The sequence below is a fragment of the Crocodylus siamensis genome, unplaced genomic scaffold (genome assembly GCF_052110815.1).
Source record: "Crocodylus siamensis isolate JL-2025a unplaced genomic scaffold, ASM5211081v1 HiC_scaffold_36, whole genome shotgun sequence".
NCBI classification, from domain to species: Eukaryota; Metazoa; Chordata; order Crocodylia; family Crocodylidae; genus Crocodylus; species Crocodylus siamensis.
In genome coordinates this window covers 16334-32213 of record NW_028324446.1, presented here as the reverse complement: position 1 = coordinate 32213, position 15880 = coordinate 16334, and the positions used below count along the sequence as shown (strand labels likewise).

At 63.3% G+C, this 15880-nt stretch overlaps 1 protein-coding gene across 1 annotated transcript; it reads left to right on the top strand.

Moving 5' to 3' along the window:
* The first annotated feature begins 9150 nt into the window (after positions 1 to 9150).
* On the top strand, positions 9151 to 14838 carry LOC149851911 (DLA class I histocompatibility antigen, A9/A9 alpha chain-like). The gene is made up of 5 exons (XM_090030233.1): positions 9151 to 10003; positions 10667 to 10930; positions 12887 to 13159; positions 13606 to 13785; positions 14825 to 14838. The coding sequence occupies exons 1-5, from the start codon at positions 9751 to 9753 to the stop codon at positions 14836 to 14838; spliced, it is 984 nt and encodes a 327-aa protein (XP_089886359.1). The 5' UTR covers positions 9151 to 9750.
* Positions 14839 to 15880: the final 1042 nt, after the last annotated feature.

Here is a 15880-nt window from a genome sequence, read left to right as displayed (position 1 = left end):
AAATTAAACGGGATAAAATTCCCACAGGCAGAAAATAAACTTCATTTTGCAAAGTGGACGCTGAAGGTGGATCTCTTTTATTAGAACAACTAAATAGTTGGAAAAATTGTTCTTTGCAAGCTTTCAGGCACAACCACCTTTCTCCAGACATAGGGAGATGGCAACGGATAGCTACCTATTGCTTTTCCTCCTTAAAAGAGCCAGTGAGTCATCTGTAACCACTCTCCTTGCACTCTGATAACAACAACTGTAGCTGATCCACTTCCTTTCTGCTCAGGACCACGCCAGCAGTCACCTGCAGGTGTTTCCAGTGGGTTATTAAACTCATTTGCTGAAAAAATTCTGCAGATAATTCCCAGTCTGTCACCCGTGGGAATAAAATGGAGCAATAGTTGGTCGAGCCATTTGCAATTCCATCCTTGTGGGTTAGCTGCGAGCAGACATACAAGTCACGTGCAGTTTTCCACTCTAATTGAAACAGAATCACCCTGAAATCCGTGTTTCGGAGGGCAATAATCTGGGTGGATTAAGAAATCGCATTCAGGTCCTGTTCTCCAGCACCTAGGAGGAACGACCCGCTCCCATGCAGAGTGCCACCAGGAAGGTTGTATGGGAGAAAGTTTGTTTGTTGAAAGCGAGTGTGGAGGAAATGCACAGGCCTGAAATGCCGGGCTCGAGGGACTGCCCTCAGGCCGGAGGTGTGCGCCGTGGCCAGAGGCTACCGGGGACGTGCTGAGCTCCTGCGTAGGGACGGGGGTCAGTGCAACCATGAGTGTCGTGGGAAATGGGGTGAACAGTGGGGTGTGGAAAAGGCACCTGTGACACCGTCTGCTTGAGACTGGGGACGGATCTGCAGACCCACCTGACCAAAGCAGGGCAGTGGGCACCACGCGGGGGTGAAATCCCGTGTTGGCCCACGCACGGCGACGCACGCGGGGAGCCGCTGGGCGAACCAGGCCGGTGCACCGAGGGGCTCGAAGTGACACGCAGCCATCCTGGAGAAGAGCCTCAGCTCCTTGCGAAGGGACCCCTGCAAGTCTGTGCTCCCCGGTGAAATGGCAAACCAGACTTTCCTGCCTGGGGCAGGGGATCGGACTCGACCCTCATATCTGTGACGATGTTAGACGGTAGAAACGATGGAGTTTTGCTCAGAGGTTGAACGACGGGTTTGTCTAGGATGGTTTGGCTGGGGTTGGACTGGATGTGACCTCTGGAGCGGCCTGCCAGCCCCACTTCTCTGTGACTCTAGAGCATGCAAGGAAGGGAATAGAAAATACCACAAATCTTATCGTGCTCTTGTATAAGTGCTGTCCTTTGGGCTGTTCTGGATCCTATTCAGCTGGACCTTTGGAGTGAATGACTGTAGCCAAGAGTTTTCCTTGCTCCGTTTTTGTGGAGCCATGTTCAGAAACATTATTCCCCGCTCAAGCGCAAGTGCCCCGAGCTGTGAGCCCGTTGCTCTCCGTTACAGAGCGGGCCGCTGGGTCAGCGCTCAGCCACGAGCCGGGGGTGAGCATGGACTTGGCCACGGGGAGTCAGTGAATTGGCTCCCGCACAGAGATGGGGCCTCGGTGACTGGTGGCACAACTGTCTGAGCCCGGCGTGTCTGCGGTGGAGCTGGCTGGGTGAGCGCCACAGTCCCCGGTGCTGCTGCTGGAGGGGGAAAGACCCGTTGTCCTGTACAGAGATCAAGCGACCACGGGCAGCCCGGTCTCGTAACGGGCCTTTCCGCAAAGGAAATGGGCTTTCTTCGTGCCTCGGCCCCGGGGAGAACGGCAGAGCCCGTCGGCTTGGGGCTGAGCAGAGCCCATGGTGTTTGGGTGCTTTTCACCTGCGGTTTCCTGTACTTGGGCGTTGATCGGTGACGACGGGCTCCAGCGTCGCTCAGCCTGGTTCATGGAGTTACAGCCGGGCCCTTGCAGCTCAGGTCTCGAAGGAAGGGAAAGCGTTGTCCTGCTGCTCTGACCGCGCACCTCTTTTGCAGGCCTGGCCCGATGCTGCCGGCGCAGACCTCTGCTTCGGTGGCGCCGGGACACAGCCAAGGCCACCCCCAGCAGCCTGTGAACGTGCCGCACACGGCGCCGTTTCCGCCGGCTGAGTCCTGCCGGGGAGGGCCCCAGCGTGCCGGCGGCACCGAGTGTGAGAGCCGGCGCCCTGCCCGGGCTCCCCCGCCTCCTGCAAGCCTGCACCCCCGCGTCTGAGCCCGGGGGCTCGCGGTCGCGCCGTCGGGAGGCAGGTTTCTCGCTGGGGCCTTGCCTCAACTGCCAGGGCAGCCCCCTCCCCGCGCTGGCAGACTCGAGCGCTCTCGTGTAGATGCGGCCTCCGTGACGTCCAGCACCAACCAAATCCAGCCCTGCCCGCCACGGGCTTCGGCAAGCGCCGCGGTTCAGCGGTCCCCGCCGCGCAGGGAGTGTTTTTCTCCGTGTCACTGCTGAGAGTACCTGGGTCTGCCCTCAGTTCCCCCGCGGGAACTGGGCTTGTAGCCTTGGGAGCCCCTTTCCCACTGCAGCGGGGGCTAAGATGCCCCATCACACCAGCGCCTCGCACCGGGGCTACTCCTGTGTTGGGCATCGACTTGCGGAGGAAGGAAGATCGACAATTGAAGACGTAGGTCGTTAGGAGTACCAGCGCTTGCCTCTCCTCTTGAACGGGGCCCCAAGAAGCAGCCTGCAAGCTCTTCGTACACCGTCTTGGAAAGGCCACGGAGAAAATGGGTCACATTTTTAATAAAAAGGGGGCTTCTCTCCCAGCTGCTTGTTGGGCGCTGCAGGGACACGAGCACTGACACAGCAAATGAGACGCTGCTGGGCGGGGGGACAGCCCATGGCAGGGGTCCCGGGGGGCCCGGGGAGCCTCTGTGCGCGATGCAGCAGGTTGGAGGGCCGGGGAGGCCTCTGACATGGTCAGGGGCCTGTGGGCAAAGTCCTGTGCGGACAGACTGAGGGACCTGGACATCTTCAGCCTCCGCGAGAGACGGCTGGGAGGCGATCGGGGCGGCCAGGGAGCGGAGGTGCTTCGCTTGCCGGGGCACCCCTTGGGCACCCGGGAACGACGGCCACGAGCGGACGGAGAGCAGGTTTAGGTCAGACGTCAGGGCGAGCTGCTGCATGGTAACGGTTGCCAGAGCCTGGACCGGGCTCCAGGGGAGGTGGTGCTCTCCCCCGCCCCGGGGGCTTCAAGGCACCACCACCTCCTGCCTGCCAGGGGTTTGCGTGGGAGGGACCCACGGCTGCAGCTGCGGCTTCTGTGCCAGTCACAGCCCTCAGCTTTAGCACGCCCCCGCCCTGGTCTGGCCCAGCATCCAGATCCGGGCTGGCAAAACACAGGCCACGGGAGGAGCCAGGCCAGCAACGCGTGGGGTCCGGCCGCGGGCGGCTGCCGGCGGGCAGCGCCTGCAACTCTGGGCCAGGGCAGCCCCCGGGGGTGCGAGCAGGCATTGCTGTGAGTCCAGGGGGCTCGGAGCGCTGCCAGCGGCGTGGAAACCCGGGGCCGCTGTGGCTGCAGCAGCCCTGCCCTGGGTGGGTGACCCTGGGGCTGGGGCTGGGCTCAGCTCCATGCTGGCCCGTGTGGGCCGACAAGGGAGCTGTGGCCCTCCACAGGTCACCAGCACCCAGCAAGGGGCCCACTGGCACAGACAGCTTAGCTGGGATACCCAGTTCTCCTCTCCTGGGACAGCTCCTGAGGACCAGGTTGTTTCTGGAAAGCGCTTATGTGGCGCCTTCCCCACGTCCAAGGTGGTAGTGCAGGGGCAGAGCCACTGCAAGGGCCTCCCAGCTGGCAGGGAAATGCCTCCTGCTCCTGCCTCGTGCTCCCCTCCTGATCTGACAGTGGGCTGTGTTGGCCTGGTGGGGAGGAGACGGTTCCCGCCGGCTCCCAGCCTCCCTGGCCCGTGGTCCCGGAGCAGTGCCATGCAGAGGCTGCGGGTAACTGAGCCCTGTCATACCTGCCTTTGCTTCCCTCTGCCAGGGGTTGCAGTCAGTCTCAGCCTCTGAAGCTCCCGGGCCTTTTTTCCAGCTGAGAAAATGTTCAGCGCTTTAATGAGAAGCAGGTTATGTTTTTGCACCCTGCACTTCCTTCCTAGCTGAGGAAAGGATTTTTTTGCATCCAGTAGATTGATGTGAAGTTGGTAGACTTGTGTGGGAAAGGTGTCTTATAGGTTCCCTCTGAGGAATTCGAGAGAGAGTGATCGTCGTGGGAGAAACGTGCCCCCACAGGTAGCTGGGTATTCTTGTCTGTGATAGGTTTCCAGAGTGTGTTCGTTCAGGTGCACCGTGATGTTTGGTCTCTCCTGTGCATCTTCCATCAGGGCATTTGGTACACCACTGGTGAGATGTATAACCTTTCTGGAGGTGAGGTATGAGACCCAGGTATGTTGATGGCTCTGTTGTGGGGTGCAGTAAGTGGGGGACTGCTGGAGATGTGTTGGCAAGCTTACGTTTCTTGTCATGGCGTGGTTTGGGCCCTAGGAAGCTGACTTGTGGTGGCGAGTGCTTGTTTAAAGGCTGGGATGGGTGGCTCTGGGAAGCTCTCGTTAAGAAGTAGGTCATCTTCTAGAATGAGCCCCAGTTGTTTGGGGATGCCCCACGTAGGTTCCTGGGAGGGATGACGTGTCATAAATAAAGGCGTGCATTTTGTGAGTGTTTATCTTTGTACTGCCGCAGTTCTTTGCGTGGTATCGGGGTGGCTCTCGCAAAGTGCAGCGTCTCTCCCGGAGGAGTGTCCTTGCTGGGTGAAAGCCAGGAGAGCAGGCAGGGCCGCTGTCTGCGTTGTGCTGAGCCTGCCCTCGTGTCTGTGGCGCTGAGAGTTTCAGGGCCCGGGGATGGGGGAAGGGAGGGGAAGTTTAGTGTCTCCTCCAGCCAGTTTTTCCCTCTGGCAAGGCAAGCTAAAGAAGACTTTAAAGTAAATGTGTGGCAGAAAACTGAAGTCTGGAGTATGAGGGTGAAAACAAGCAGCTGGGCTGATGTGCGGCTGGCTAGGCAGGGGTGTGTGTCGGGGCCACGTACCCGGTTTACATGACAGCTCCACTGAATGATAGTGTCTAGCTGTTCGCACGGAGGAAACAAGCGGTGTGAGCCAGCCCTGGCGCCGTGGTGTTAACACCTGTTCTTGGTCCCGTCTGGCCCAGAATGTTTGACCCCCCCCCCCCAATGTCATAACTTGAGACCCCCCAGTGCCCCCCCAACCCCCTGAGCTGGGCCTGCCTTGCTGGCCACTTAACTGCAGGGTAGGAAGGGTCTTGGTGACCAACACAAATTGGTGTCCAGGAATTAATGTGCCCACACTCAGATGTGTACGGCCAGGTGAGGTCAGTTGAGGTAAGTAGCAGCGGACTGCCTGAAGCAGCAGCAGAGCCCCCAGCTCCAGCCTGGCCAGGCCCTTTGCCTGCGCTAGACCCTCCCTTGCGTGCTCACGTGTTCCAGCTCCCCGGTTGTCGACACGTTTCCTAACACTCCTGTCTTTCCCAGTAGATGGAGCTCGGGAGTACACGCGTGGCGCGTTTCCCTCCCATTCAGCACTGAGCAGCGGTCCAACCAGGTGTGCCCATAGCAGGACCTCAGTGCTGGGAGGTGGTGGTGCGCGGAGGTGCAGAACTGTAAATGATGGTTTTAGCAAGTGGTGTTTGTTTCGACAGGCTTGAAGAATGAAACAACAGAGAACAAAAACCTGGGGAACCTGGACAACAGCCTATTTTTTCTGTTGGTTTCTGCGCGCCACATCTGGTAAGTTGAACCGTCTTTCTTTCTTGCTCCCTTGGCGCCAGACCGGATAAATGCAGATGAACACTGATAAACAGAGATGGCCCGGGAAATGACAGGTCTGGTAGCAAGGATCTGAGCCCAGGTTGGTGCCATCAAGCTGGAGAATACGACATGGAGGGAGCTGTATTTTAAGAAGGGCAGTGGGGGCGGGGAGAAGGGCGATCCTAGGCAACTCTAGGCCAGTCAGTTTGATCCCAGGGGCATGCAAAGCAGTAGGGAATGACTACAGACAGGCAGATGGGAAAGTGGATACAATTAGGGCTGTCAATCAATCATGGTTACTTACATGGTAGTGGATGGGTTCTTCTCGACCTGGAAGGATGTGGGCAGTGGGGTCCCCCAGGGCTCGGTCCTCGGGCCCGCACTGTTCAACATCTTCATCAGTGACTTGGATGAGGGGGTGGAAAGCACCCTGTTCAAGTTTGCTGATGACACTAAGATGTGGGGGGATGTGGGTGCACTAGAAGGGTGCAGTAGGCTACAAGCTGACCTTGACAGGTTGCAACGGTGGGCGGATGAGAATAGGATGGGGTTTAACACTGATAAGTGCAAGGTGTTGCACATGGGGAGGAAGAGAGACCCCTTCCCCCTGGACGGCTGCGTAACGTGCGAGACGCCAAGGATACTGTTGCCCGGTCTCGACCCCTTCCTTGGAAAGCGCTTAACGATTGGACCGGAGCTTGTGCCGCCGCCTTTTTTGCTGGCGGAGGGGCCGCTCACCGCATAGGAGAGGGTGTGATGAGACTACAGGGAGTGTCAGACCTGACCGCTAATACCACGGCTGAGGCCCTCATAGATCTGGCTCCTGAGCAAAAGCAAATAAGGCAATGGTTCTTCAAAACAGAACGGCCCTGGACATCTTGCTGGCCTCGCAAGGAGGAACGTGTGCCTGAATAGGACACGAATGTTGTGTATATATCCCTGATGTTTATAATGCCGCCTGGGGAAGGGCACAGCACCTCGAAGAGATTGCAGAGGGTCATGGAGGAAAGCGAGCGAGCTGGAGCTTTTGGGAGAGTGATTTATTCAGCTGGTTGCCTGATATAGGTGGGTGGCTACATAATTTCCTTAAAAGTGCTGTTGTTGTTATTAGTGGGCGTTTATTGCTTTATGTACTTGTAAGGTGTGGATGCGATGTGGGTGCTTTACTATGTAAAAAAAGCCCCAAGGTTAAAAGGCCCTACCATGTCATAAACCCTAAATACAGAAATAGATGTGTGTCCCAAGAGTCCCCTCTTCGGGTCCTCTAGGGACAAAGGGGGATTGAGAGATACGATGTTTGAGAGCAGGCCCAACGGCCAACAAAGAAAATACTGCTGAGAGGCCACAAACAGGATAATCACGGACTCTCTGTGTGCAGGATGACATCTGGACTGTGAGTTGGTAAATAGGGATGGGACAAACTGAACCTACCTTGAACCCACTAGCATAAGTAACGGTGCTGAAAAGAAAGCTGCATGTTTGATGATAAGGAAGATGCTTATGGGGAAGAACTGCTCGAAGCCTATTACTGTGTAGCTGTAGGAATGAACAAGCCCACAGATGACTCTACAAGACACAGCGGAAACAAGCAGGGATGCAATCCTCCTCCCTGAGTCAACATACCAAAACCAGTATGTGGCCAAAAGCCAGTTTGAACCATTAGAAGTTCTCTCACACTAACCTGATACCTTGCTCTCTCTCACAGTGCGAAATTCCCACCTGCGCGCATATGTGTCATGCGCACCAGAAGTTTTTAACTAACCATAGAGGTTGAGCCAATTAAGTGTAGAATTTGTGATGCAAAACTGTCTATATCGACTTGCTGACTCCTTCTCCCGGGGGCTGGTTCTCGGGCTGCTCCGGGCTGCTGTGTGCAGCTTCAGGAAAGAGCTGTGAGACCGACCCCGCGGGTGCTGCCTGTCTCCCGCGCCCAGACCACGGGCCTGGGGAGCTGCGGGGCGAGGCCCGGGCACCGGACGCACCTGTTTCCTCTCCCTCCCTTGGGCGGCTCGCCTCTCAGCTTCTCCGCGTCTTTCTTCGAGCAGGAACCCCAGAGCGGCGCATCACGCTCCCGGGGAGTCCCGCCGCCCTGCCCGCGCGCCCCCGCGCCTCCGCCCACAGCGGCTGACGCAGCGGAGCCACGCCCCCTCAGGGGGCTGGCAGGGACCTCGCAAATTCCTGGGGGCATTAGCGTGCAGTTTGCTTTTGCCGCGGTTCAGTGCCGGCGCTGCCAGCTCCGCCGGCCGCAGACTGCTCCGGACCCCGGGGCGCGGGCAGCAGGAGCCGCCTCAGGCAGCGGCGGGCACGGACTGGGGCGGGCGGCTGCGGGGCGGAGCGGAGAGGAGAGGTGAGGGGAGGGGAGCGGAGGGTCGGGGACCGCCGGCTCGGGATGGGGGGAGGCCGCGGACTCGGCCCGGGCCCGGGGCTCGGCAGCGCCGGGTTGGGCGGCTCCGCCCCGGCCCCGCACCCGCTGCCCCTCGCAGCAGCCCCGGGCGGAGCCGAGCTCGCCGGGCCCCGTCCCCCCCCCCTCCCGGGCCGGGCATAGTTACCGGTGGGAGACGGGGCTGGAGCGGGCGGCGGCGGGCACGGCCCCGGGGACAGGTGCTGCCCCGCCCGGCGCGGAGGAGAGCGGGGCGGGGGGCGGATCGCGCCGGGGGGCGGTTCAGGGGCCTCCGGTGACGGACCCCTCCGGGAAGGATCCCACAGGTAACCATGACCTAACCTGGGCTGATGCTGGAATCCCGGTTAGCAGGTACCTCCCGGTGCGGAAAAGACCTGGCGACTGGTGCTTTTTGGGGTTAGGAAAGGTGTCATTTTGCATCAGTGAGTGTAAAGCCTACTTTAATGGGACCCATTTTGGGAGCACGAGGAAACCAGGCATATCTTTGGAAGATGGTCAAAAAGGGGCTAAGTCATACTGGTACAATCCTCCGGGTGAGTGCCGTGCAGGAGCGCCCCGCGCGGCCAGTGTGGTCTGGCACCGCCCGGTTTCGCCGGCGCCCCCCCCCCCCCCCCGCTCGCCTGGGCTCCGCTCCCCCGGGAGCGAGGGCGGCCACCGGCGGCCCCCCGGAGCAGCCCCCCCTGTCCGGAGCAGCGCCCGCGCCCCCTTCCCCGAGCCCGTGGGGCCAGGTCTCAACGCCGGAGACTCCCGCGCCCCGCCCCCCCCGCCCGGGAGTGCCCCGCCCCCGCCTCCCCTCAGCTGGGTTTCTGTTCCCCTCTGCCCCGCCGGGCGCAGCCGGGCCCTGGCTCCGCACACAGACCGCACCCGCCTGGCACGCGCACACCCGGGGGCGTGCAAGGTGGCCCCTAGTGCAAGCCCGGCGGCCGGTCCCCGTGCCCTCCCCCGTGCTCGCCTGGCCGTGCCCGGAGCTCCCCAGCAGGCGGCGGGCGGGCGCCAGGCCCGCGGCCCCGAGCAGCAGGGAGGCTGGAGCCGGGCGCTGTCGGTCCCGCTGCTCCGGGCCGGGAGCGGGGGCGGCCGCGGGCTGCAGCGAGGACCGGCTTCGGGGCTGGGTTTCCGGCCGGAGCCCGCGTCCTCACGGGAGCGGGCACGGGGGGCCGGGCGGCAGCCGGGCACGGCCACACCGCGCGTGGGCCAGGCCGTGCCCTGCGCAGGGGTGCCCAGCACAGCCCGCCGTGGCAGCGTGTGGCGCGGGGGGTCCCCGGGGGATTCCCAGCCGTAATCCCAGCCCCAAGCCAGGGCCCGGCTAGAGCCGCGCTGCGGCCGGGCAGGGCTGCGCTCGGGGGTCTCGGGGCCGCCCCCGGCAGCACTGACGTGAAGCATGCGGGGCCCAGGGGGTATTTTGCCCCATAATCCCATTGCCCCGTGTTCCCATGCTGATCTGCTCGTGGCTTCGGGCTCTGTACTCGAAGCCGGCTGTTGCTTCCCCACGGATGAGCGAGCACGCGCGGCTCCTGAATCCCCTCTCGCAGCGCGGGACCGGCGAATAACGAGCTGTTCTCGGATGCAGGTTAGGGAGAAGGCACCGAATCAGCCCGTGCCCCGCAGCCGATGGCCAGGGCCGCGCCGCAGCGGGAGTCCTGGGGCCCGGCCCCCGCGGCCCCCGCACCGCGCAGTGACCCCGCAGCGCCCTGCGGGCTGCGCCACGGCCCCCTGCGCCCGTGGCTGCGCGGGAGCGCCCGCAACGTCTGCGCACGACGGGCAGGAGCGCGGCACGGAGCGGCCGCGAAGGTGGCGCCGGGCCCCCGGGGGCTGCTCGTGCTGCTGGCCGTGGGCGCTGCGGCCGCGGCGGGAGCCAGCGCGGGTGAGTGGCAGCGCCTGTGCGGGGCGGGGCGGGACAGAGCCGGGCCCCGATGCCGGCGTGCGGGCGCGGCCAGGCTGAGGCGCCCCTGGGCGCAGCCCCCCGGGCGGGCACCCCCCCCCGCCCGCTGCCCGCGCGGCCGGCCCTGCCCGGGAGCTGCGGGGGGGGGACGCGGACGCGCAGCCTGCGGCGGGGAGGGCGGGGGGCGCGAGCCGAGGAGAAGCTGCTCGTCCCGCCGGCCCCGCGGGTGCTCTGCGGGGTCCCTGCGGCCCAGCCCCGAGCGCGCAGCAGGACCGAGGCCGGAGAGGGGCCGAGCCCAGGCCCAGGCCCTGCTTCGGGCGCACGAGGGCTCCCCAGGAGCAGGGTGGGCCGAGGGCCCGGGCCGTGCGGGGCTCGTAGCTGGGCCGGGGGGTGCGGGGCAGCACGACGGGGCTGTGGGACGCGGTGCGTGGCCCCTCCAGGCCGGGCCTGTGCCCTGCGGGGTCGGGCCTGTCCCTCCTCCCCGGCCCCTGCCCCACACCCGGACGGCGTTGGCCCACCGCTCGCTCCGCTCCAGCCTGGCGCTGCCCCGTGTCCCTCCGCTGCGGCCCCCCCGGAGGGGGCAGTGAGCACCCGAGGGCAGTGGCGTCTGCCCCCGCTACTGCTGACCCCGTCGCTGTCCCACAGACTCCCACTCCTACCGGCATCTCTACACGGGGGTGTCGAATCCCGGCCCGGACGTGCCCGCCTTCACTGCCGTGGGCTACGTGGACGACCAGCAGATTCTCCACTACGACAGCGAGACGCGGAGACAGGAGCCGTGTCGGGACTGGGTGCGGGGGGCCGTCGACCCTGACTTCTGGGACGAGGAAACCAGGACCTTGCAGGGCTGGCAGAGCGGATTTGACGTGAACCTGATCACCCTGCAGCACCGCTACAACCAGAGCAGGGGTGAGTGTGAGCGGGGGTCGTGGGGGATGCTGGGACTGAGGGTGACTGACGAGGGCATCGGGGGCACCTGCCCATGAGCAGCACGGGGTGGGGACCCGGGAGGGCCTCGTATCGTCTCCTGTCTGGTCCGTGCCCCTGCCAGCCAGCTCCTCCCTGCAGGCCTCTCCCTGTGCTGGGCACCCGGGTGTCAGGACCTGCGTAGTTTTGTTGGGTCGGAAGGGACCTGAGCAGACGGTCAAGTCCGACCCCCTGCCATGGCAGGAAAGGATGCTGGGGTCAGAAGACCCCGGCAAGGTGTCTGTGCAGCCTTCTCTGAAAGCCCCCCAGGGTAGGAGTGAGGACCGTTTCCCTTGGAAGTTGGTTCCAGACCCTAGCCGCCCTGACCGTGAAGTCGCGCTCCTGAAATCCAGCCTGAATCTGCTCTGTCAGCTTCTGGCCGTTGTTCCTTGTCTCTTCTGGTGGTGCTTGGGGGAGCGTTGGAGACCAGCGGGCACTAGGACAGTCCTTGGCCAGTTTATAGACAGCCCCCAGATCCCCCCTCAGCCTCCTCTTAGAGAGGCTGAACAGGATCAGGTCCTGTCGCCTCTCCCCGTAAGTCCTGCCTTGCTGCCCCCAATCGTGCATGTGGCCTCCTGGACTCCTCTGGCCCCTCTCCATGCTGTCCACATCCCTGCTGAAGTGCGGCCCCCAGAACTGGACGCAGCCCTCCAGCTGGGGCCTGACCCGTGCCGCATGGGGGGGAGGATCACCCCCCTGGCCCTGCTCGAGATGCATCTGTGGATGCAGGACAAGGTGCGGGTGGCCTTTCTGCCTGCATCCGCGCGTTGGCGGCCTGCGTCCAAGGATTTAGTGACCTGATCATAGAAGGTCCCCAGGTCAGTCTGACAGGACCTGGCTCTGAGGAACCTCAGAGGCCTGTGCCCAGGAGACCGAGGCTCTGGTGCGTCCCTGGCCCGGCGGATCGGTGCCTCGACGCCTGTTCCCCAGACCCCCCGGGCCGTCTCGCCCCGGCAGCAGGAGCCCAGCCCTTGTCCCCCGGCTGGATCCCCCAGGCTGATGCGTGGAGGGAAACCCCACGTGCCCGACAGCGCGGGGAAGGGCTGTTGTCTGTCCTGCCGTGACGAAGCTCCCCAGCTCACGCCCTCCCGCAGTGCGCGGCGCTCCCCGAGCCCTGCCCCAGCATCCGGGTGTCACGGACGGGTGAGGGGTGTTTGGGGTCAGTTCTCGTGGCCTCCAAACCCGCTCTGCCTTCCCGAGCAGGGTCAGCCCGGGGCTGTCGGTGCCCTGCAAGTGCTGCCATGACCCGTGCTGCCAGCTCTGACACACAGCAGAGAGGGGGGCGGCGAGTGTGCCCCCCATGTGGGTGAGCCCACCCCAGCCCCCATGCCAGCCGGTCCCCCGGGCCTCTGCACACACCAGCCTGACCCCATCGCAGCATAGGTGGGCACCGGGGTGAGAAGAGCGTGGTGACCCCCGTGCTATGGGAGGGGCTGCGGACCCCTCGGTGACCCCAGCCCAGACATCCCGTCTGACCCCGGGCGAGGGGCTCACGTCCTGCGTGCGGGCTGGTGGGGCTGGGAAGGACGGGGGGCCAGGGCTGTGGAGAGACGACAGACGTGTGAGCGGGCAGGGGCCGTGCAGGCCTGCGGTGCCCAAGACAGCTGAGTGCAGGGGCCCGTGAGGCCGGTGTCCCCTGCCCCGTCCCCCCCGGACTTGCCCTTTCCCTTCCAGGAGCCGTTCCCGCCCGCCCCCAGCCCTGGGCTCCTGCGTTCCCAGGGTGCGCGGGGGCCGCAGTTGTGTCCCCTCGGCCTCGTTCCCCGTGACCAGAGCCCCTGAGCTGTCCCCGTGCTGCCCCTCCGCCACGGGGTCAGCTCTGCCCCTGCCCAGCCTGGCGGCCCTCGGCGGCCCTGCTCCCTGGGGCCGTGCCCCTGACCAGAGCCTGGATCTGTGTTTCAGGGTCTCGCACGCTCCAGCTCGCGTACGGCTGCGAGCTCCGCGAGGACAACAGCACTGGAGGCCACATGCAGTGGGGCTACGACGGGGGAGACTTCATCGGCTACGACCTGGGAGCGCGCACATGGGTAGCAGGGACAGCGCGGGCCCAGGTCACCCAGCACAGGTGGAATCGGGATGCGGCCCTGCTGCGGAGAACAAGAGCCTACCTGGAGGAGACCTGCGTGGCGTGGCTGCGGCAGTACCTGCAGCGCGGGGAGGCAGCGCTGCAGAGCAGTGAGTCCCGGTGTCAGGGGCCAGGGCAGCGCTGACCAGGGCCCCCCACCCCCAGGAACGCCCGCCCCATCCCCTTGTGTCCAGGGGGGCGAGCGCTGCGTCTCGGTCCTGCCGCCGGGCGAGAGCCCAGCGCTGCTGTGGGACACGGCGCCCCTGTCCCTGCCCTGCTCAGGCCTCCCGGCTGGGCAGAGCCTCGGGGTGTCCGTGCCCCGGCCCCGGGTCTGAGGAGCGGAGATGAGCTGTGCGGGACCCCGCTCCTGCAGCCCCGAGCCCGGCGCAGCCGTGTCCCCATCCCTGTGCTCCCGGCCTGGCGCCGCCTGCTCCCGCCTGAACCGGCGGCTGGAGCCGGCTGTGTGTGGGCCAGCGCAGGGCCCGCGTGGCCTCCTGGCAGGGGTCCCTGGCCCGAGGAGGGGCAGTCGCTGTAACGGGTGTCTCCTCCCTCCCAGAGCGTCCCGTGGCACAGGTGAGCGACAGGCCGTCATCCCGGGACGGACGCACCACCCTGTCGTGCTGGGTCCACGGCTTCTACCCCGAGGACGTGGCTGTCGCGTGGCTGAAGGACGGGGAGGCGCAGCCCCAGGAGACGAGCCGCTCTCACCATCTTCATCAGCGACTTGGACGAGGGGGTAAAAAGCACCTGTGCAAATTTGCTGATGACACTAAGATGTGGGGGGACGTGGGCACACTGGAAGGGAGGAATAGGCTGCAATCAGACCCAGACAGGTTGCAGGGGTGGGCGGATGAGAACAGGATGGGATTCAACACAGACAAGTGCACGGTGCTGCACGTGGGGAGGAAGAGCCAGCACCATACCTACAGGCTGGGGACTCCCTTCTCCTCAGTGCAGAGGCGGAAAGGGATCTGGGGGTCATCACTGACTCCAAGATGAACGTGGGCCGGCAGTGTGGGGACGCGGTCAGGAAGGCCGACCGCACCTTGTCCTGCATCCACAGATGCATCTCGAGCAGGGCCAGGGAGGTGATCCTCCCCCTCTATGCGGCACTGGTCAGGCCGCAGCTGGAGGACTGCGTCCAGTTCTGGGCGCCGCACTTCAGGAGCGATGTGGGCAGCATGGAGAGGGGCCAGAGGAGGCCACTCGCATGGTCGGGGGCAGCAGGGCAGGCCCTACGAGGAGAGGCGACGGGACCTGAACCTGTTCAGCCTCCACAAGAGAAGGCTGAGGGGGATCTAGTGGCCTGTTACAAACTAGTCAGGGGGGACCAGCAGGCACTGGGGGAGTCCCTGTTCCCCCGAGCACCGCCAGGAGTGACCAGGAATAGCGGTCACAAGCTGGCAGAGGGGAGATTTAGGCTAGACATCAGGAGGCGACTTCACGGTCAGGGCGGCTAGGGTCTGGGACCAACTTCCAAGAGAAGTGGTGCTGGCTCCTACCCTGGGGGGCTTTAAGAGGAGGCTGGATGAACACCGTGCCAGGGTCGTTTGACCCCAGTACTCTTTGCTGCCGTGGCAGGGGTCGGACTCGATGATCTGCTCAGGTCCCTTCCGACCCACGTAAACTATGAAACTACTGTGAAACTAGGTTTACAAGACAATGAAGTTGAATTATAATATTAATTTGTCATAATGTCTAGCTGTTTGTATGAAAGAAACCAGCGGGTTGAGCCAGACCTGGTGGTGCTAACGCCTGGTCTGGGACCCGTCCAGCGCAGAATGTTTGACCGTCATAACTTAAGACACCCCCGCCCCCGCCCCCGCCCCCACTCCCAGAGCTGGGTCTGCCCTGACGGGCATTTAATTGCAAGGTAGGAAGCACCTTGGTGACAAAAAACCACAAATTGGTGTCCAGGAATTAATGTGCCCACCACACAAGCATGTAAGGCCAGCCGACTGCTTTGAGCAGCAGCAGAGCCCCCAGCTCCAGCCTGGCCAGGCCCTTTGCCTGCGCTAGACCCTCCCTTGCGTGCTCACGTGTTCCAGCTCCCAGACTGCCAACGCAGTTTCTGTCACTCGTGTCTTTCCCACTAGACTGAACCTGGGAGTTCACGCATAATATATTTCCCTCCCGTTCAGCGCTGAAGACAGGTCCAACAAGGTGCGTCCATAGCAGGACCTCAGCGGTGGGAGGTGGTGGTGCGCGGCGGTGCAGGGCTTTAAATGACTCGTAGATTCATTCACAGATTCGAAGATTATAAGGCTGGAAGGGACCTTGGAAGATCACTGGGTCCGGTCCCCTGCACCAAGCAGGAAAGATACCTCAAGGTCAAGTGACCCCAGGGTGGTGACCGTCCAGTCTCCTCTTGCAGATTTCCAGGGCAGGCGATTGCACCAGCTCTGGAGGGAGCTTATTGCACTGTCTGGACACCCTGACTGGGAAGGAGTTTTTCCTAATGTGGAAACTGAAATCATCTTCCAGGAGTTTGTGGCCATTACTCCTGGTTTTCCCCTTGGGTGCCCTGGGGAACAGTTGCTCACCAAGCCCTCAACGTACTCCCCTAGGGTAGTGGTAAGCTGCTACCAGGTCCCCTCTCAGCCTCCTCTTCCTCAGGCTGAAGAGTCCCAGGTCCCTCGGCCTGTCCTCGGATGGCTTGTCTTCTAAGACTCTGGTTATATGGGTGACTCTTCTCTGGACTCTCTCGAGCTTGTCCACATCCTTGTTGAAGCGCGGTGCCCAGACCTGGACGTAGCCCTCCAGCCCTGGTCTCACCAGTGCTGAGTAGAGCGGAAGAAGCACCTGAGCCTGCGGGGTGAGTGACCCTGCGG